Below are 21444 nucleotides of genomic sequence, written 5' to 3' on the forward strand. Positions count from 1 at the left end.
CCAGATGGGATGCTTTCTAGTATATAATTGATTGGACTCAAAATGCAGAGTCAAAAGTATATTCACAAAATTAACCCACAACTACTCATGCTGGTGTATTTTGTACACCAATCTTAGTTATTTTTGTCCAATGTCCTTTTACTTGAACCTACTGGCAGCATCTACCATCTATCCTCAACTTGATTTACTACAAATACAGTGTGGCAATAGTTTCCCTCCAGTGTTCCCTCAGATGGTTTTATGAGTGGCTGCACAGTTGCAAGTTCCATAGGGTGCATTTGGTACACCGCACTGGTACTTACGTGCATATGACAATGATGAGATGTTCTTCTTGCAATGACTTTGTTTGCAAAGAACATTCAACAACTGAAGTGAAATGTGACACATGCAAATCCAGCAGTGGGTGAAAGTGTGACCAGTGACGAATGAGCACTGGAGAAATGGATTCAAGTTTATTTTCAGATAGTCCACTAGACTGTCATACTATTCAGTAATATGGTATTAAATTACATTAAAAACACGTACGGTGGCAGCAGCAGCAGCAAGCCATCAGCTGATCAAGCAAAGAGGAGGTAAAGAAAAAAGTATTTGTTTCCAATTGTTTCACTGTTTAAGAGGGGGTTTCGGAGGAGTGACCACGTTTCCTTGGGGTGTGTTTAGCCCCCCCTCTTCACAATATGAGCAGCAGACTGGCCACAACTTGGGGTTAGGTGCCAAAGGTGCCAGGGGGGCTTGTCCCACTAGTATATATATATATAAATACATATAAATTGCCATTTTAACACTGGTGCATAAAGTAAACCATGCGAATACTTATGAGATGAGAAATGGTGTGAGTAGTTAAGGGTTAAGAGACCAGAAGCTGATGTTTTGGGAACTGGCTGGTATGGGTTTCTGGGTCCAGACCGGACACCTTGGTTTAGAGAGGAGATTTTGTTTATACCAGGGTGTAATAGGATGACAGATTGCATAGTTTCATAGTCTGATTCCATTTATATTGTTAGTAAAGAATGAACAGGCTGATATGGATACTGCAGATGAAATGAAGATATGGGACCACAGGCTTATCCAATTTACACTCGGATAGGACTGCAAGCTGTGCAGGATAGAAGGCCAGTCCTGCTTGCATAGAAACCTTGTAGGTAAGGACAAAAGGATGAACTGGTCTCCAGTGCTATGGGGGTGATGGCTGATAATGGTCACACCAGGGTGTATTGGGATAGCAGATTGTAAAGGACCACAGGCTTAACCCAATTGTATCTTAAGTGAAGAATTGTAACCAGCATGTAAAGAACAGGTGATACGGATAACATTTATGTAACAGTATGAATATTGGGCTTCAGCAAGGGTTCTTCACCTGGCTGGGGTTCACATGTTGTTTTTATGTCTATTTTGTTCATTGTTAATGGTAATAGTATCTATTATTTAATTTCTTTATGTCCATATATGCTCTGTTCCATATGTTTTTTGGGTGGTTCCCCCAAAAGATGAGGCCACCTGCCCATCACCACAAAGGAAGGCGTTTTTTTGTGGTTCATTCGAATGTGCTTGGGAGTGGTGAGTTCTCAGATTTGTGATTATTTCTTTTCCTTCATGTATTACTGGATTTTTTACCTCTATGCTCTGTTTTTTTACTTTGCCTTTGGATTATTGTAGTGGCACCTACTGTGCTATCAGAGTGCCTTTATTGTTTAGGCAACTCCTGTTGCTTTTGTGCTCCTTGGAGCTGATTTTTGTGCTACAGAGCATTTTTTGTATTACCGTATATACTCGCGTTTAAGTTCTCCCACGGATAAGTCGGGTCTTGATTTTACCATATAATTTCCGGTATTTTATAAAGTCGGTTGTATAAGTTGAATGTGGAAAACTCACGCTATTGGTCCAAGAGATTATGATATGCTAGCGCCCACCTGAGAGAGTAACCACAGAGCACACTGCCTTTTTTTCTATGTATTGTGCCTACGAGACCACACGGTAATACCCAAACTATTTCGAAGCAACATTTGCACTGTTTTGTGTATCTCACACCCTCATACACCTTTATCGTAAGAGCATCCCTTATCTACAATGGAGCGTTCGGTCAGAAGAAAATATGAAGCTGGTTTTAAATTAAAAGCCGTTGAAGTGGATTGGTAACTGTGCTGCTGCAACAAAATTCGATGTATCTGAAAAATTATTGCGAGATTGGAAGAAGCAAGAAGATGTAAAAAAAAAAAAAAAACAAAATTAAGTGTTGTATTTTTGAATGGGCATATAAGTCAGGGTCAAATTTTATGATCGATTATTTGGGTTTCAAGACCCGACTTTTATGTGAATATATACGGTGATTTATCTTTTTATTTGTAAAGATTCTACGTGGCCGTCTGTGTTACTAGCCAGGGTTTTTTATTGCATTTCCCCTCTCTAGTGGTAATTTCTGGAACTGCTAATGTTTTGGGACTCTCAAGTTTCAAAACAATGGATCAGCAGACACACCCAATTTATACTTCTACCAGAATGCAGGGTGTACAGAATAGTAGGCCGATCCCACATGTAGAGATCCATTCCAAGTCTGTAAAAAGCCAAATTTCTCCCTGGGGACAGATAGTTTTTTTCTTTCTATCTATTCATCTTTCTCTCTATTTATGAATGTTGATTGTATATTTAGGACAGCAAGATGATCCCACTCACATGGATATCTTATTGCATCAAGGACTCTATAGAACATCAGGATATTACAAAAATTTTGACAAGAACAGACAATTCAGCCTCCATGTGTCTGTGGTTTTCTGCATGAAGAACTTCCCAACGTTCGTGCAAAATATACCCTTAACATGTTTTCAGCTGTGTCCCTGTGTTTTTGCTGAACTTATTTTAAAGTAACAGCCTGGATCTACTGTAATAATTCCTTTCATAGCTTTGAACACTGCAGTCATGTCACCTCTTAATCTCCTTTTGCTTAAAATTAAAAGGTTCATCTGCTTTAATCTTTCCTCATAACTCATCTCCTGCTGTCTGGAGTTCAGCCTAGTCACTGTTGTGACTAAGCTGTTTTTTGTTAGATGGTTACATATCTTTTCAAGCTTATTCCCACATTATTGAATATATAGATTCATAATATGTGTGTTGTTTTGTTATGAATTATCACTATTTTGTTATTATGATTATTTACATTTATTTTGAGAATCCTTTCCTGTCATTTTGTGTTCCTGTTGCTACTGCGCATTGCACAGTTGCTGCGGGTGTGTCCTTGAGAGTTGCATCGGGCAGTGTCATTAGCATTTTATAAATCGGCAATCATCATCCGAGTATTGAATTTACTAACCAGTTTTTTAAATCTTTCAAGTTTCAAATTAAGCCTACAATTTAACAAAGCTAATTTCTGATTATGGTTTCGGTCTGCCCTTCTGGTTTAGAGAAAAGATAGCACTGATTTCTGTGGTTTTTGACTTTAGCACATTTTTTCCTTTCTTTGTTCTGACCTGTCATTAATTGTTCTTATTGGTCTGTCTTTAATTCTTGGCAGTACAGGTCCTCCAATATAAAACACCGACTCATGCTGTTAGCGTAGATAAAATGAAGTTGGTATTGTGATGCTTGCAATGCCGTCAGAAGAAAACACCCACGGTCTCTGATTTACACACATAAGATTCCACCGGACACACGTTTAACTGGAACACTGTGATAGTAAACTTCAGGGCCAATACTAAGAGTGTCCGAGAGCAGGCAGAATCGTGGCTCTCTATTGAAAACACCATTAACAGACACTTGGACTTGAACCTAGCATATGCAGACTTAAAAAGAAGAACATCCAAATAATAATATAGACTTTACCACCTCCTTTCGAACCCCACCTCATTAACCTCCCCCTCCACCCCACCCTTCACCTGCTATATATTAAGTCAAGTGTTTCTTAAACCAAGGAACTGATAATTGACTTTCACCGCACCAAAGAGCCTTTAAATTCTTTCACTATTCAGGGGGTGGATGTAGAGGTGGTGCACTGCTATAAGTACTTGGGGGTGTGTGTATATGTGTGTGTGTATATATATATACAGTGGAACCTCGAGATACGATCACCTCTGTATACGAGAAATTCAAAATACGAGGAAAGTATGAGTGAAAAATTCAGATCTAAATGCGAGCATTGGCTCGCGTAACGAGCCACGAGCCAGGCTGTGGGTATAGCTCGCGGCTTAGCGAGGGGGCGTGGTAGCAGTTGCGAGCCGCGATCTGCGGTGTCTGCGTTTCTCACTTAAGTGCACAGGTGGGAAACTGCCCACATCCATGATTGTTCCTGTGGCTGATGGGCTGCAGCTGCCATGTCCTCCCCGCATATATAGAGAAGCGCGAGCCGGTTAAGGGGGAGAAGAAGTAAAAGAGAGGTGAGGCGCGGCGAGTGCAGCGCAGCTGAACAGGCGAGCCAAACAGCTGAAGCAGGACGGTGTAGAGAAGGTCAGCTGCATTAAGAGTGTCTCGCCTGTTGCAGAGCCCGCAGGTGAGACGCTAACAGAGAAGAAGCACCGGGGATTGTCATCTGTTTTTTAAAGACTGCATCCTTTTGACGTTTTAACCTCATGTTAAAGGATTGTTATTCTTGTGAAGTGGAGGTTTAAAATACACAACTGTTTTAAGGATTATTTATTTAAAGATTTATTGAATGCTCTACTGCACTTTGGACACCTGTTTTGATTCTTTTAATAATCAGTTATATTATTTACCAGTGTTATTTATTAAAGGTAGACTACAGTATATATAATTTATCAGTGTTATTTGTTAGGAAAATTGATTTTTATGTTAATATATTTGGGGTGCGGAATGGATTAACTGGATTTCCATTGTTTTCAATGGGGAAGTTTGTTCTAGATACGAGAAATTCGCTATACAAGCTCAGTGCTGGAACGAATTAAACTCGTATCTAGAGGTTCCACTGTATATATATATATATATATATATATATATATATATATATATATATATATATATGTATATGTGTATATATATATATATATATGTATATATATATATATATATATATATATATATATATATATATATATATATATATATATATATATATATACATACAGTGGAACCTCGGTTTGCGAGCATAATTCGTTCCAGAAATGTGCTCGTAGTCCAAAGCACTCGTATATCAAAGTGAATTTCCCCATAAGAAATAATGGAAACTCAGATGATTTGTTCCACAACCCAAAACTATTCATATAAAAATGATTAATACAAAATATAAAGTAAAAATACATAAAACAAATTAACTTGCACTTTACCTTTGAAAAGAATCATGGCTGGTGTAAGTGAGTTTCTAAACTCTTGTGGGATTGCACCCAACGGGACGACACGCGGAAGAGCGTCCCAAAGCAATCGCAGTCTCCCAGCTGTAGCAGTTCTCTGTAAAAGCGAATCCGAAAAGATTGCGGACATGCTATAAGTGCCTGCTGTCAATGGGTGATACAAGGAACAAGGAACGTTATAAATGCGCAGGGCCCTGCCTGACTGCTGTGTCTGTGTATAAATAACCGCACTGTTGCTGTTTCAAGCTGAATAAAGCTTGTGTTGCTAAAGTACTGAGACTCAGCTTTGTGTTTTAGGGTGCAAGACGGGGACTCGCGCGCGTGAGCGCACACACACACACACACACACACGAGCGTGCGCACACAGTCACAATGCTAATGCTGTAGTAAACACTATACGCTCGTACGGATGTTGACTATATGAGTGAGGCACGCCGACTCTGATGGAGAATAGGAGACGATTGCCCACAATCCCGCAGTGAGAGAGAGAGAGAATAACCATCAGCTTAGTTGTGATCACATGACGCTCAGCAGACAAACTACTCGTACTGCAAGACCTCGCTCGTTTATCAAGTGAAAATTTATTAAAAATTTTTGCTCGTCTTGCAAAACACTCGTAAACCAAGTTACTCGCAAACCGAGGTTCCACTGTGTGTCTATATATATCACGGCATTCGAAGTCTGTGTCACAATCTGATTGTATGGGTGGTTACCTACCAGGTAACGCTTGTGGTTGGCCAGCAATCTGCTAACATCCGCCACGGTGCCCTCAGTTTGTGAGGAGCAGATCATAGAATGGTTGAAATAGTTTACTGTCAAATAAATGCAAAGAGTACACGACACGTGTTTCGCCCTCATTCTGGGCTCATCAGGTGTACACACTCCACTGCACTCCCTCTCGGGAATCGAACCTCGGACGTCAGCGCCAGAGGCGATGCCCCTAACGTTGCGCCACGGCGTGTGGTTCGTTTATTTGACAGTAAACTATTTCAACCATATATATATATATATATATATATATATATATATATATATATATATATATATATATATATATATATATATATATACTAGCAAAATACCCGCGCTTCACAGCGGAGAAGTAGTGTGTTAAAGAGGTTATGAAAAAAAAAGGAAACATTTTAAAAATAACGTAACATGATTGTCAATGTAATTGTGTTGTCATTGTTATGAGTGTTGCTGTGTTTTATATATATAAAATACACACATACACATATAAACATATATATACATATACATATACACATATATATACATATCTACATATATATATATATATATATATATATACATATACACATCCACATATCAACATATATATATACACATATATACACACACACACGGTTTATGGGTGATGATTGTTTTACTCTTTTTATGTTTATTTTATTTTATTGTAGAATCAACTCCTATCTGCGCACAGCAGGGCAGCCGTGGGCGGATGCGTATGGTGTATTCACTCCATGTTATCGTGCATTGCGCTGTCAGTGGTATTTTGATAAAAGAATTAGAACAACATATAAGAAGCGTATAAATTATTAAACAGTAAAACATTAACATTTAAGAAGTAAAGTTACATTAAGTACTACTGCAGTGCCTTCGGGTATACCTCATTTTTTGTTTGCCCATTACATGCTTAAATGTATACATTTTTTGGTGCACCTACCCGAGAACACGCGACATATAACCGAGCGTGGGAGAAGCATGGATTTTAAACACGCGTTGAGTTCATCTGCTGGTCTCCCTCGTGGAATAACTGGTAATGTTTGACTAAAATCTACAGCGAGTAAAACGACATTACCTCCTATTTTTTTTTTACGATCTTGCTTTTTTCGGTTCAAGGCTTCATAAGCTCTTTTATGTTGTATGGTGTACTTATCCCAAACCATCATCTTTGAATGTTGCAAGACTTTCGCCTTGTATGTAGATCGGGGTAATTACATTCATTGCATTCCTAGTGTGAATCACAATCTGATTGTATGGGTGGTTACCTGGCACTGTAGGGTTGCCACCCGTCCTTTAAAATACGGAATCGTGCCGCGTTTGAGAATGAAATATATATGAAAGGGCAGAGCAGGCTCTCTTTCCTTAGGAGACTGCACTTCTTCAATGTGGGCAGTGACATCCTTGATATCCTCTATATCTCTATGATGGCCAGTGGGTTTTTCTGTGGTGGTGTGCTATGCTGGTAACATCACTTCCAGAAAGACTAAATCAACAAGGCTCAGTTATGGGACACACTGTGGACTACCTGGAGGTGGTGATGAAGCAGACAATTACAGTAAAACAAAACTGAGTGCCTTTACAAATAATTCTGCACATCCCCTCTCAGGCACACAAATATTGAGGACTTTTAGACCACAAATTATTCAGCAGAAGTCTGTTAAGAAGCACTACTGGGGGTCCTATATACCAACTGCAATACGCCTGCATAATGCCTCATTGTGAATGTGACTGCCAAGTGACAAGTTTTTCTTTTGTTTACATTTTCTTTCTTTTTAGTTATTCTGTGTGTGTTTTCAGACCATAGTGTATATGTATTTATTTAAAGAGCTTCTGTAAAAAGCCAAATTCCTGCCCTGGAGACTCATAAAGTTTGTTTGTTCTATAAAAAGTTTTACCAGTATGTGAAAAATCTATCACAAAATATGCAACTCTGTGCATGCAAAAAGAAACAGGAAATGTGTCTTTAAGGTCGGAGTTTTTGTGTGAGATGTTGGTGTCTAGAATAGGAATCTGGGTAGAATAGGTAGAGGTCTGACTTTAAGCTAGTAGGGGGACACTGACACAAAGTCTCCATATTTAAAATATCGAAAAGGTAAAAGAGGAGAGTCAGGTCTCATCAGTCAATTGGGTTGTCCAAGACCAAAAGGTTTGCCACTTTTGTTGTGGTAGTGAGTGCAGAAGCATTGGTCTGGTACACTAGATTGTAATGCAATGATTAGAGTCTGCAATATCAGTAAATGCTGTTGTCTGAGAGAGAGAGAGGGAGAGAGCAAAGAAAAGACTGCTGCGGCTTTTGATAAGAGACAGACAGGTCATGGAACGCCAAAAATAGCTTCTCAAGTAACACATTCTAAATAGGAGGAATAGAAGGAAGTTATAATTAAAGGATAAGTTTGGTATTTTTCAAACATGTTTTTCAGTCATGGTAATGCATTAATTTGCCAAAGGAAGTTGTGTTCTTAAGTGAAGAATTTTTTCTAAATTAAAGAAGTATAATGGCTAGTGCATTTAATTTTCCCAGTTATTTGACTAATTCATTGTAACCTGTTTGTAGTTGTTTAAAAGCTGCACGAGGGGTGGCTTTTCATCTGATAGGAGTGACAGGCCCCACAGGTATAGCTTTAATAGCTTTAATCCCAAAATGGTAGTGCAAACTTTCTGTACATCTGCCCACCTCCACTCTGTGGCAATCATGAATTTGAGGACCACCATCTTCCCCTCCACTTTCCATAGTCTGTAAATAAATGGCATGGCAGCATTGTGTCCCTAGGTTCAAGGGAGCCTCTAACTGCATACACTTTAAGTCACTGGGTTTGGACATTTCTGTGGCTTTTTGCAAGGCTTAATTTTTAAAGGGGTGGCTTTAGCCTCATTATCAACTCTTTCACTTTCCTTTGTAATTTCAGACATGGCTGACGCATAGGCCATTCAATGCTCTGATTGATCAACAACCGATTAAAAGAATCATCCAATTTTCACATGTCATCTAATTTAAGACCGAAGCTGCTTTTTTAAGTTCAGACCTTTTCATTTTTTGTCCTTTAATTAAAATGGATGCTACTTATGCAAGTGTGGACAGCGAGCAGGCTTCGGTTTAATAAAACAGATTACATCTTGAATTAGAAGAGGAACAGATTGTCTTAAAAATGCAGAGATGCTTATATTCAGAAAGTGATCTGCCATTGCTGCTTAGTAAACAACAGTCTGGTTAGTTTAGGCAAAAAAGCATTATTTGTCTCTTTTTATTTATTTTTTTAATGGGTGTAACTCATATGTCTCAGAATTTGTGGACCAGAATAGATGAATATTTCACAGACCTTCAATGCTTATTTTGAAATCTTTCATCAAATCAGGTACTGTAGTCTATGATGGGATCAGGTTAGATTGTCATTTGTTATCTTTTTGCATCTCATTATTCTTTGGCTGCTGGTTAAGTAAAAAGATGCAATAATGTATTCTGAAGTTTGAAAAGTAAGTCATTTAAAATGAATGCTAAAGTAGTCTGGACTTTTAGAAACAGTAACTGGTTACTAATTAGAAAAGTAGCTAGAACAAAAACCTGTATCCAATGCGACACTTGAGGATCTGAGTTTGACTTCACTGGACTAACTCATTAAGGACAGTGCCAGTGTGGTCCTAATCCTTATTTATTTTCATCTTGGTGCTATGTTGGGCTGAGATGCCTTGTGTGAATATTGCTTTAACAGTCATCGTATTCTTCTTTCTCATGTCTTCATCTATGTCTAATATTCCACACATTCTAGCTGGATCTCATGAGAGGTCCTGCCAACTGCGCCAATCTGTTGAACCTGGGACTGGTCACATTTTAATCACTGCTCCCACCTTAAACTGCAGCAGTTTGTTCTTTCTTACTGGAGGCATCCTTAAGCAATGTAGTAAACAGTGTGTATGAGATGGAAGGTACCATATGGTAGAATTTACAGAGAGTAGGTTTACATAACTAAGAGGAGGAAATACCTTATATGGTTCATTATGCAGCATTAATTCTTCTATACTATGGATACTCAAGCTGAAAAAGAAATGAGCTACTCAAAATAAACAGAAAGCTTTGCTAATTATTTTTTAAATGTAGTTATACACTACTATGTTTTTTGTTTGCTTTTGGAAGATTTTCTGTTCTATTCAATGGAGTTTTCACATGCATTGTCAGAATCAAAGATATATTTGTATTGTTTTGGCAAGGGAATCATTTTTTTTTTTAGTTATGATCTTTTCATACTAAATAGCAGATCATTGCCAGTTTAATTGCAGTTGTACAACAACCCTGACTACCACAGTGTGAACAATTAAAATGGTTAAGGGGGTACGGTATAAAGGGGAATTTTTGTGCACTGTATTTGGAACATACTATTGTACTTGCTATATTGAGCTCACTTGTTTGAGTTGTGTTTTATTTTTATTTTGTTCCCTAAATAAATTTTAAAAGAAAAAGAGGATTCCCATCAATGTAGAATTTTGTACTCATTTTTGGCCAAACAACAACACAAGGCCCATAAGTTTTTGTTCTGCATCTGACTTCAAAGCTCAGACATGCTTGAAAAATCAAAGGAGAACAGATGAGGTTATAGATAGTCTAACAAGCAATAAATTGGTTCAGTTTAAACTGTGAATAGGTGCAACAATGTTTAAACATTATACATACCCAAGTAGCAGTCTTGAGAAAGACTTGCCCTTTGTATCCATAGCCAGCTTGATGGGAGGCTGGGGTAGATAGATAGCTAGATAGACAGATTTTATTTGTTCCCAGGGTGAAACTTGGTTTTCTACACAAGCTCTTAAAAATAAATGCATTAATATATATAATATACACACACAAACACTATGGTCTAAACACACACTAGAATGACTAAAAATGAAGAAAATGTTTAAAAGGAAAGAAAAGAAAAACTTACGACTTGGCAGTTCCAGTGAGGCACTATACAGGCATATTGCTGTTAGTATAAAGGAAGCCCCCCAGTAGCGTTTCTTGACACACTTCTGCTGAATGATTTGTTGGCTGAAAGTCCTCAGTGTTGGTGTGTTAGAGAAAGGGATGTGCAGCAGTGTTCATGATGGCGCTCATTTTTGTTTTAATTCTCTCCTTCACCACTACCTCCAGGGGCGTCCAGAGTGCATCCCATTACTGAGCATGTCCTTTTAATTAGCTTTTTAATTCAGTGGACCTCTCTTGAAGTGATGTTACCAGCCCAGCACACCGTAGCATAGAAAATTGCACTGGTCATTACAGAGTTATAGAAAATGTGAAGGATGTCACTTCCCACATTAAAGGAACACAGTCTCCTAAGGACGAAGAGCCAGTGCTGCCCTTTCTTATATAACTCCTCTGTTTTTAGACCAGTCCAACCTGCCATTGATGTGGACACCCAGGTACTTGTAGGCACAGCGTGAGATGATTATGCTGTTTCCTTTTGATTAAGATGATTGTGGAAAGGCAAGATTCTTATAGTTAGGACCTTATTAATGATATAGATAGATAGATACTTTATTAATCCCAAGGGGAAATTCACATACTCCAGCAGCAGCATACTGATAAAAGCAATATTAATTAAAGAGTTATAAAAAATACAGTGCAAGTTAAAAAATGCAAGGTGGAGAGTGCGAGGCAGGTATAACAGTCAATAACATTGTATAATGTTACTGTTTACCTCCCTGGTGGAACTGAAGAGTCGCATAGTGTGGGGGTGGAACGATCTCCTCAGTCTGTCAGTGGAGCAGGACAGTGACAACAGTCTGTCGCTGAAGCTGCTCCTCTGTCTGGAGATGATACTGTTCAGTGGATTCTCCATGATTGATAGGAGCCTGCTGAGCACCCGTTGCTCTGCCACAGATGTCAAACTGTCCAGCTCCGTGCCTACAATAGAGCCTGCCTTCCTCACCAGTTTGTCCAGGTGTGAGGCGTCCCTCTTCTTTATGCTGCCTCCCCAGCACACCACCGCGTAGAAGAAGGTGCTCGCCACAACCGTCTGATAGAACATATCAACAAAAAAGTGCAAATCTGTGGTTGTGCTTACATTAATGAGTACTGTGAGCCCAAAATGCTGCAAGGTCAATGTTTTTGAATGTTATTTTTAAGGTGCTATGAGCTGAGGAGTTATGTAATCTCTAACTGAAGTTTGGCCACACCATTCACAGGCAGAAGTCTCTTGAGTTTAACAGAAAGTGAATCTTTGACAAAGAGAAGTATGCTTGTTGAAATCCTGAAGTCGTCAAATCGCCTGTGGAAGCTTTTGGCTGGTTTTTCTCAAAAATATACACATTTTTGAGAGTAACCTTTTGTCCAATTTTAATTGTCAACTTTCTAATGTTTTATGCTCGGGATTGGGGGAGAACTGTTTTTGCTAGCTGTATATGCAGTAGAGTAAATGTATTTAAATCAATAAAAGACATATTTTTGTACCTTGCCTCCTACTGCCCGCTTCACCATTGGTTATTAAACGTCCTGGCTGTGAATTTAAATAAAATGATATACATTTTCTCTTTAATTAAAATAATGTAAACTTAAATAACAGACCAGTTAAATTTAAAACACGGACCAAATTTATCCCATGGGCCATCTGTATCAACTACTATAGATGACTCTTGTCTAATAGGTGTTTGGTACAGCAAGTGTGATTCTCCAAGGGTGATCCAGTGTACAGGATCCTCATTGTCAAGGACCCGAGTGGCTGGACCAGGCTGAGGGGATACCCAGGTAACACCTGAATGCGGCAGATATGGTCATTTTCAGAGGGTGGGACTGGACCACGTGTCTGCTTTGGGGGGGTGGGTTGCCAACCGAGATCCCATGCTGTTTTGTCATGTGGTGTGTGCAGCAACATGCTGTACCAGTGACATGACCTGTACAGCAAGGTGATTCAGGTTATATTGGGAGAAATAGATACGAGGGGGACCCAAAAATTTCCGGAATTAAAAAAAAAAAACATAATTATATAATTTACAACAATTCCAGTTTAGCCACCATCAAAAATTTTTTTTTTTTTGGTCAAAAACTCTTTGACTGACAATGTGGTGTGTGCCGGCAAGCTGTCATGGTGCAGTGACATGTGCAGGTTCACTGTCATGGTGTAATGTGCAGTTTTGTGTGTGCCACTACTTTGGACATTTTTTCACAAAGCTTTCCTTCAAATTATTCAGCAGTCCAGCATAATGTTGCTGATTAACAGTCTGTTCACAGGGACACTCTTTATTAACAAGTCCATCAATGCTCATAAAACACAATAAAAAAAACAAAAAACAAATAAATGTCGAAATATGAAGTCTATCAACTCTGCATAATGCCACTCAGAACACTGATTAACAAGAGTGTAGGCATTTGATACATAGCAGCATAGTCTACTCCTGTGCTGTTATTGGATTCTGGGAATTTTTGCCAAGTTGTACTTTATTTATCCAAAGGGGAAGTTTATCTTTTTTTACAAAAGCTCAACAACTCCTTCCTCTCAAATGCTATAGCAATGATGATTTTATTGAACAGCAGGCTGATCCTACATTGTTAAGAGCTGGATGTATAACATTATTAAAGCTGCTTAACTTATTACTGGAGGGCTGGAGTCTATCCTGGCTGCACTTGGGTACAAGGCAGGAAATAAGCCCCGGGCAGGATGCTACTCAGGTGCACACTCACACAAGACTTACTAGTGCACATAAAAGACAGATAGGGTCAGCCTTTCTGTACTATTTGTCACGATAGAGGAATTTAAATTATATAAAGTAACAGGCCATTCCTCCTTACAAAAATGCATTTCTGGAATGCTGATTATATAGAACAGCAGACTGATCTTGTTTACACTGATATGTTCTAGGACTGCATTTTGTAAAAGATGAAACGCAGACCCCCAGATACAATTCTTCAGTATGATTTAAGAGAACTGCTTATGATGTATCAATGGTTGTTAACAAAACCCTTTGAGCACTGAAAACCTGAGTGTCTTATCTATTTGGGTTAATGGCTTTGTTTGAAAGGATCTGGCTTTGTAATGCAGACAAAAACAAATTAGATGAACTTGCAGTGACAGACTTTTCCTTGCTGAGGGTCCTGGCTTGTCTGAGTCTCAGTATTCCCAGCTGTGCTGTATGTTTTAATTTCTTGTTGTTGGCTTAACCCACACTTTGTAACAGAGAACCTTGTCAAACACAGCAGGATTGCAGGCTGTGTTTGTAGTGGGCCCAGAGCGCGGCCCTGAAGGTTATGACATTGGGCACATGACACTGGCATCTGGTGTTGAACATTCTCAATGCCGGAGGAGCTTAGTGAAGCTCTCCTGGAATGTTGACTTCTGAGCTAAGAGGGGTTCTGAGTTGTACTGTGGAGCAGATACTGCAATCACAATGAAAGGTGCACTCTTTATTTTCAAATAAGTTAATAACCTCATCTAAGATAACAAAAATATTAAAGACAGAGTATGATCGGCAGAAACACCTTGTGTGAGGTGGGGGGCTTCATAAAAAAATCATTCTGCCAAGCGGTCCCGGTGGCCTGCATGGCTCATCATTGCCAGGGCTGCACTAGAATAATGTGGTGCACTTTATGATCCCTGTGCTGCCATTTAGACTTTAAAATGTATTTGTTGAGCTGGCATATTATTAGTGGGTAATATGAGAATGGGAGCTGTGAAAATTGCTCAGTTTCTCAAACTAAAGGAAATGTGTTGACAACAAAATATACAGGAATACCAAAACTGTCATAGGGAGCTTCAAATGCTGCATGTCAGGGAATGACAAACTGACAGCATCTCAGCATGTCTTTGTTTAAATGAATCTCTCCTCTTGCTCTAACTGTGCTGGTGCCAGGTAGAGTTTGGGATCAGGGCTGCTGAGTTTTCTTAAACTGTGCAGCGGTAACGCTGTGTTCACATGCTAAAAGACAGACAGCAAATAATAGTTTCCTGGAGGAAATTTCACATACAGTAAATGAATTGTGAAGTGTTGGCTCCCAGTGTGAAAATTTAAATAAAAAAACCTACCTGATCAGCCATTCAGCTAGATGTGTTATTTGTGTCATCAAATTGTATTTGCAGCAATGCCATACTCTTTAGTTTGTTTAGTTTGATTTTTAGTTTCATGATAAAACAAGAACTACTCCAAAATTGCTTTTTGTGTGGGCTGAGTAACAAATAGGCAGTGATTGTGTGTTTCTTCAATGGTGAGAGGTCACAAGTGGTCACTCCAAAAAAAAAAAAAATAATTTCAGTATCACAAGAAAATAGTGAGACTTTTATATATTTAGTAGGGCTTGGTTTACTGCATTACTGGAACACTCAGCTAGGGGGTTTCCCTCTCTGGAGCCTTTACATGAGCCTGCAGTGATCTAAAATAAATTCACACTTTGGATTCCTTTTCTTAAGAGTGACGGGCAGGTCATGACTCATGGGTGTAAATGCGGTGTTCACTGACAGTGATGGCCTCCTCTGTATATTTCTAAATGGTGCAGGCCCACTTTATCCCAGTTTGTGACAAGCTGCAGTGAGACCAATATAAATGTTATTGCCAGTCCTCATTTTGCCATTACATATTTTAATTATTAATCTGTATAATCTTCGGATTTTCCACATGCTGACTATTATCTAGTCACATTGTCCTTTTAGGTATACCAGTTGGTTGCTCCACCTTGCATATTTCTTCCTTCTGACTGTTCTCATTTGATCATACTTGCAAACAGAGAAATTTGTTTTGATCAGACCACATTACAGGTGTTTTTATCTGCTCATTCTTCTCTCCTGAATCTCTCTTAATGGCTTTTCCCCTGGTCTGTCTTTCCTTATAACATGTTTCTCATGCACTCATCCATTTTGAAATTTGCCCTTAATAAGTTCAGTTCAATCTGACTGTTCCCTCCTGTAGAATTATTGTACATTTTCTATTCAGCCTTTCAGATCTCCATTATATTTATTAACTCCTTGGAATGTTTTAATCAGTCCACCAATAGATTTGTCCACAATTTTCCTCCACCCTGCCCACCCCAGACTCCCCCTTTGCCTCTGAGATTTCTCTTCTTTCATCCCCTTTCCTCAATACCATCTTCTACCAATAGACAGTATGTGACTGTGACACTGGCCTGTTTTATATTCCTGTTAAAAATATTTCGAGAGAGAGGATTCTGTAAACCAGGCTCCAGTCTTGCAGTAGCTGATCTCCTGGGATGACATGTTGTGGCTGTAGGAAGTGTGACAGGAAGGCACACAGCCATATGGTTCTTTCATGCACTTGACCCTGAGCTTTGAAGCGTGCCCTCAGGAAGTGATCAACTGCTGCTCAGCTTGTTTGAGAGTCCCCCTGCTTAGACTGCCTGTTTTTCTCACTTAATTTTATCTTTTTCTTTCTTGTCTCCCAGTTTGCACTGGTTCTGATATGAAGCTGACCGTGCCATCCAGCCAGCAGACCCATTATGAGATCTTGAAGATGCTTTACACGGGCTGTGAAGTGGTCCAGGGCAACCTGGAGATCACATATCTTCATGGAAACTGGAACTTGAGCTTCCTGCAGGTACCGCATGCTTTTTTTTTTTTTTTTTTTTTTTTTTTTATATATAAAGAGTACACTCCTGTATCTGTGAGTACATAGTAAAGGAAAAGAGGACTGCTGGCGTTTATTAACTGTATAGCACCTTTAAAAGATAATGTCACAAGGTGTCCCAAGAGTTCAGACCTTCCTATTTATCTGTGACGGGTGGAGTATTTGTTATCCTCTTTTCAGGGGATCTCAGAGGTGCAGGGCTACGTCCTCATCGCCTACACATCTGTGCGTTTCATCCCTCTGGAAAACCTGCGCATTATCCGAGGCACCCAGCTCTTTGAAGGCACATTCGCTCTGGCAGTTTTGAACAATTCAGATCCTCAGGGAACAAAAGGCCTGGAAGAGGTGCGGATGCCAAACCTTTCAGGTAAGAGATGGAAAAATATTTAATCTAGAGTTGGGTCTAAAAAGCTGGGTGTTCTAGTGTGTCTGTCTTTTCTGTATTTCTAGAAATTCTACTGGGAGCTGTGAAAATCTCTGGGAATACTCATCTCTGCTATCTGGAGACAATCAAGTGGAATGACACATTGGATCAAAGCAATAAGTTTTTGTCCAATATTCTGGTGGACCAGGCCGGACGAAGGGTGCAGTGTGAGTAACTGAGGAGCTCAAAGAAGAAAGTTGGATTTTTGGAGAATCTGTCTGGGTTCAAGAATAACTTGTGATGTTGTTTCAGGCCCCCCCTGCTCTGCAAATTGTGATGGATCCTGTTGGGCAGAAGGAAAGGAGTACTGCCAGGACAGTAAGTCTGCTGACTGAGTCGCTGTGTGTGTTATCCTGTATTTGGGTCCGTCTTCATCCATCTCTTAGTCTATGCTCCAGTGTATTGTTATCACTATTTCTACACTTTATGTTAAGTAATATACCAGGATAAAAATAAAGAAAATGTAATGATTTGGGGTTGTTATTGAAAAACCATTTGGTGTGATAGTCTTCATTTTGTCACATTGTGAATCAGATTAATACAAGGACCAAAAAGGTTTAAATCTTTTAAATCCTTAAGTCCTGGGATGCATTTGGATGCTCTGCACAGCTTCAGGTGCCTACTATGTCTGTCTTGTGGCATGGTGACCAGAAATGCACACAAAACCCCAGATGTGGTCTCACTAGTGTAGTATATAGTCTTAAGACTACATCCCTTAATTTATATTTAAGAGGTTTTTATGGTAATTCCAAATGTAAAATATTAGAATCTTCACATGTCAAAAAATTGTGTATGTAAATGCCTAATACTACAAATTTGGGACTAAGCTTCAACAAAGTCACAATAATAGACTAACACAATCTGCTTACAGTAATACAATTCAAACAACTGGACTTCACATCAATACTGGCCACTCTGTTTAAACATTTACAGTCCAGGTTGGAAGAACCCATATATTTAATAACTGGTAAAACCTCCCTTAACAGTAATAACCTCCATCGGACATTTCCTGTAGTTCTGGGGTTTGACCTTTAGCTTTTCTTTTTGCCTTTCTCCTCTTTCTGACCCTTTCAATTACACCTGTGACAAACTTGCCAGTGGTTTTGTAGCCTCCTGTTTTCCCAAGTGGTGACCTCAGCATGCCTCTCTTGCAGTTGGATACTAATATTGTGCTCTCTCTCTCTCTCTCCAGTCACTCACCTGCACTGTGCTGCAGGGTGCCAACGTTGTAAAGGTCCCCAGCCCAATGACTGCTGCCACAAACAGTGTGCTGCTGGATGTACTGGCCCCAAGGACACCGACTGTCTGGTAAGTGTGGGTCTTCATGTTTACAACTTATTACTGTCCGTTTAGAAGGGTATAAATTTAGGACTGCTGTGAGGGCAGATAGTAATTGTGGGCAAGAAGAAGCAGCAATTTAGTTTGTTATTGTGGAAAATGGAAGAAGTAGGGAGGTGGCCATGACCCTGGTTTGCTGCTCTCCATATTGTTTTGGCAACTGCATACTTCTTTCACAGGCTTGTCGGCACTTCAATGACAGTGGCACGTGCAAAGACAGCTGTCCTGCGCTAACAGTGTACAACTCCATCACCTTTCAGTCCGACCCTAACCCAAACCGCAAGTACAGCTTTGGAGCAACATGTGTTAAAGAGTGTCCGTGTAAGTGAAAACCTTTGTAACTCTTCTTTTAATGTTATTCAAACCTCGCTACTATTCTTTCTTCTCTGTTTAAGCCTTGGTTAGTTGTCTTTGTCATCTGGCTTTTACCCCTTGTTTAGGCCTCCTTGTCACACTCTCTTTATACTAACCCCACCACACTGTAACATGTTGTCCTATCTCCTCTCAACCAATGCACCCTTTCTAATGTTGTGTGTTCCTTGTAAGTGACATCTCATTTCTATTGTCATGGGCTTCCTTCCATTCTACTAAATCTTGCTGTAAGTGGGATTCACTGTGTGGTGGAAACAAGCTTTAGTTGTACCCCAGTCATAAATGTTCAATGTCTCATTTCTGGAAAGCTTCCTGAAATGGGCACAGCTACAAAACTAACTTAGTTTTACAAGCCAACATGCACTGCATCAGTCCTGATAGGCATATCCCTGGTAAGAACATGCATGGAATGGAATTCAGTATTTTTGTTTGTTTTCTTTTAACTATGATCAGATACCTATTTGGCAACAGCCGTGGGCTCCTGTACTTTGTCGTGCCCACCAGATAATATAGAAGTGGTTGACAACAAAGAGCGGAAGTGTGACAAGTGTGATGGTCCATGTCCCAAAGGTAAGTAGCTCCCAACCTGAGGAACAGGGTACTCAACCTTAACCTCTGAATGTTTTACTAATTCTTTTTTCCTTTGCCCGATACCTTTGCTGGCAACACACAGTGTGTTATGGTTTAGGGATGGGCTCTCTTAAGGGTGAACGTTCAGTGAATTCTGCCAACATCCACCAGTTTGTTAACTGCACCAAAATCTTTGGAAGTTTGGCCTTCTTTCCAGAGACGTTCACAGGGTGAGATGGACCTTTCCTTCAAATTTGTAATGTTAGACTACTTGGTGTGCTAAGAAATAGTATAGTTGCCCTAATGTATGTTCTCTTCTTGAATGCAGAGATGCAGCTGCAAACATTTCGGCCCTGAATCCCCAGAACCTGACAGTTTTTAGAACATTGACTGAAATCACAGGTAAGAAGGTACCACAAGCTGGCCAGATGAGCTGACCTACAGGTTTACATGAGAAGGGCATGAAACCCAATATTACACAGCCATCTGGGAATTATAATTGTAAAATGAGTCCTCTTAAATTGAGATTGGGGGTGGCATAGATGAACTTCATTGTGCATTTCATTAATGGTGCTTGAGGAAGGACCTCTGGTGACTGTTCACTCTGTTTTTCAGGTTTCCTGTATATCCAAGCTTGGCCAGCCAACTTGACAGACCTTGGCGTCTTTGGGAATCTTACTGTGATTTGGGGCCGGATGCTTTACAGGTGCTAGTCTACTGGATTTTTACACTTTTATTAAATATCTGTCCTTTCACATTTTCAGGTGTTCTGTTTTCTCTTTAAAACGTAACTATTGTGCGTTCACGGGGTAAGCACTGTGCTGCCACTCTCACTCATTCCTTATGAATGTGCAAAATTCCTCCGGGAAGCCATTTTTGGCTTGTCCGTTCGAATCAAATGACAGATGGACTGACTTGTTCATCAGCTGGTGGGAGGCATATTTACAGCTGAAGCACAGGCCCCCATGTATTTACTGGTTTATAGTTTAATCATAATTTTAATGTCATGTTGATTTTTTTTTGTTGTTTTTTTTTTTTGCCCTGGATTTCGATTTTTTCAGTGTTTACTATTTAACTTAATGGCTCATACAAGATGAGAAGGTGCATTGTTTTGAACTGCAGAATATGGAAAAGTGACTCCCTGAACAAAGAGCCCCATTAAAAAGAAATCTGGGAGAACAAGACGAAGAGGACTTTCTTGACTCTCCTTGCCTTAATATGTGACATTTGTGTACTTCCTAATAACCCATGTCATGTTCCATTTTTGCTGTTCCCACAGAGGAGTTTTTGCACTTGGAATTGAGTCACTTCAAATTGAATCACTGGGCCTGCGGTCCTTGAAGGAGGTCAATGGTGGCTTGGTTCTCATTCATCAAAACCCCAATCTTTGTTATACACCCACAATTACCTGGGAGACCATCTTCAAGAACCGGCAGCCTGCTGTCATTGATATGGACAATAAGCAACCCAGGCAGTGTGGTATGTCTGCATGTACACTGGGAAATAAATTGGGGGGGGGAATTGGTTTGGTTTACTCAGTTGCCTCAAGCTGGGAATTGGCATTATGAACTCATGCTGAATAGAAGCATACAGAGAGTTTCACACTTCCGCTGTGTTTCCCAGGCTGCACTGGGCTTAACAGAGTGGCCAATAGTGATAAATGCTTATGAAGGACATCCCCACTGAATCCTGAATACTCCCTGCTTGTAAGGAATGCAGTAGATTTATTGTGGTCTTGTGATGTTTTTTTTTTTTTTTTTTTTTTTCCTTTAACAGAAATGGAGGGACGTATGTGCCACTCACTGTGTAATGGTAGCTGCTGGGGGCCTGGGCCAAGCCAATGTCTGTTTTGTGATGGCTTTCTTCGTGAACTGGAATGTGTTGAGTCCTGTGATGTTTACCGAGAACTCGTCAATGGGACCCGCTGCATTTCATGTGATCCAGAATGTCTCCCTCAAAATGGCAGTGCCACTTGCACAGGGCCGGTAAGAGTGGCATTTGTTATATACAGTATTAGGGACCAATACAACAATAGAGCATGCTACCATTTGAACTCTGAATTGTTCGAAGTCCAAATCAATTTTCCCCATTAGAACAGTTACGTTTTATTATGTTGTGGATTGTCCCTATTCATAGAATTGTGAAGGAGCACAATATGTTTTTAAAAAA

At 39.7% G+C, this 21444-nt stretch overlaps 1 protein-coding gene across 1 annotated transcript in view; it reads left to right on the top strand.

Moving 5' to 3' along the window:
• Positions 1–21444, top strand: part of erbb2 (erb-b2 receptor tyrosine kinase 2) — a 40304-nt gene that overhangs the window by 8807 nt on the left and 10053 nt on the right. Inside the window, exons 2-13 of the mRNA XM_028819891.2 lie at positions 16390–16541; positions 16752–16938; positions 17022–17162; positions 17248–17313; positions 18188–18303; positions 18513–18654; positions 19159–19275; positions 19379–19505; positions 19604–19677; positions 19891–19981; positions 20555–20754; positions 21052–21260. Of these exons, the coding sequence (XP_028675724.1) occupies positions 16390–16541; positions 16752–16938; positions 17022–17162; positions 17248–17313; positions 18188–18303; positions 18513–18654; positions 19159–19275; positions 19379–19505; positions 19604–19677; positions 19891–19981; positions 20555–20754; positions 21052–21260 (1622 nt within the window). The remainder of the gene's footprint in view (positions 1–16389; positions 16542–16751; positions 16939–17021; positions 17163–17247; positions 17314–18187; positions 18304–18512; positions 18655–19158; positions 19276–19378; positions 19506–19603; positions 19678–19890; positions 19982–20554; positions 20755–21051; positions 21261–21444) is intronic.

Source organism: Erpetoichthys calabaricus, chromosome 14 (assembly GCF_900747795.2).
Source record: "Erpetoichthys calabaricus chromosome 14, fErpCal1.3, whole genome shotgun sequence".
NCBI lineage: Eukaryota > Metazoa > Chordata > Cladistia > Polypteriformes > Polypteridae > Erpetoichthys > Erpetoichthys calabaricus.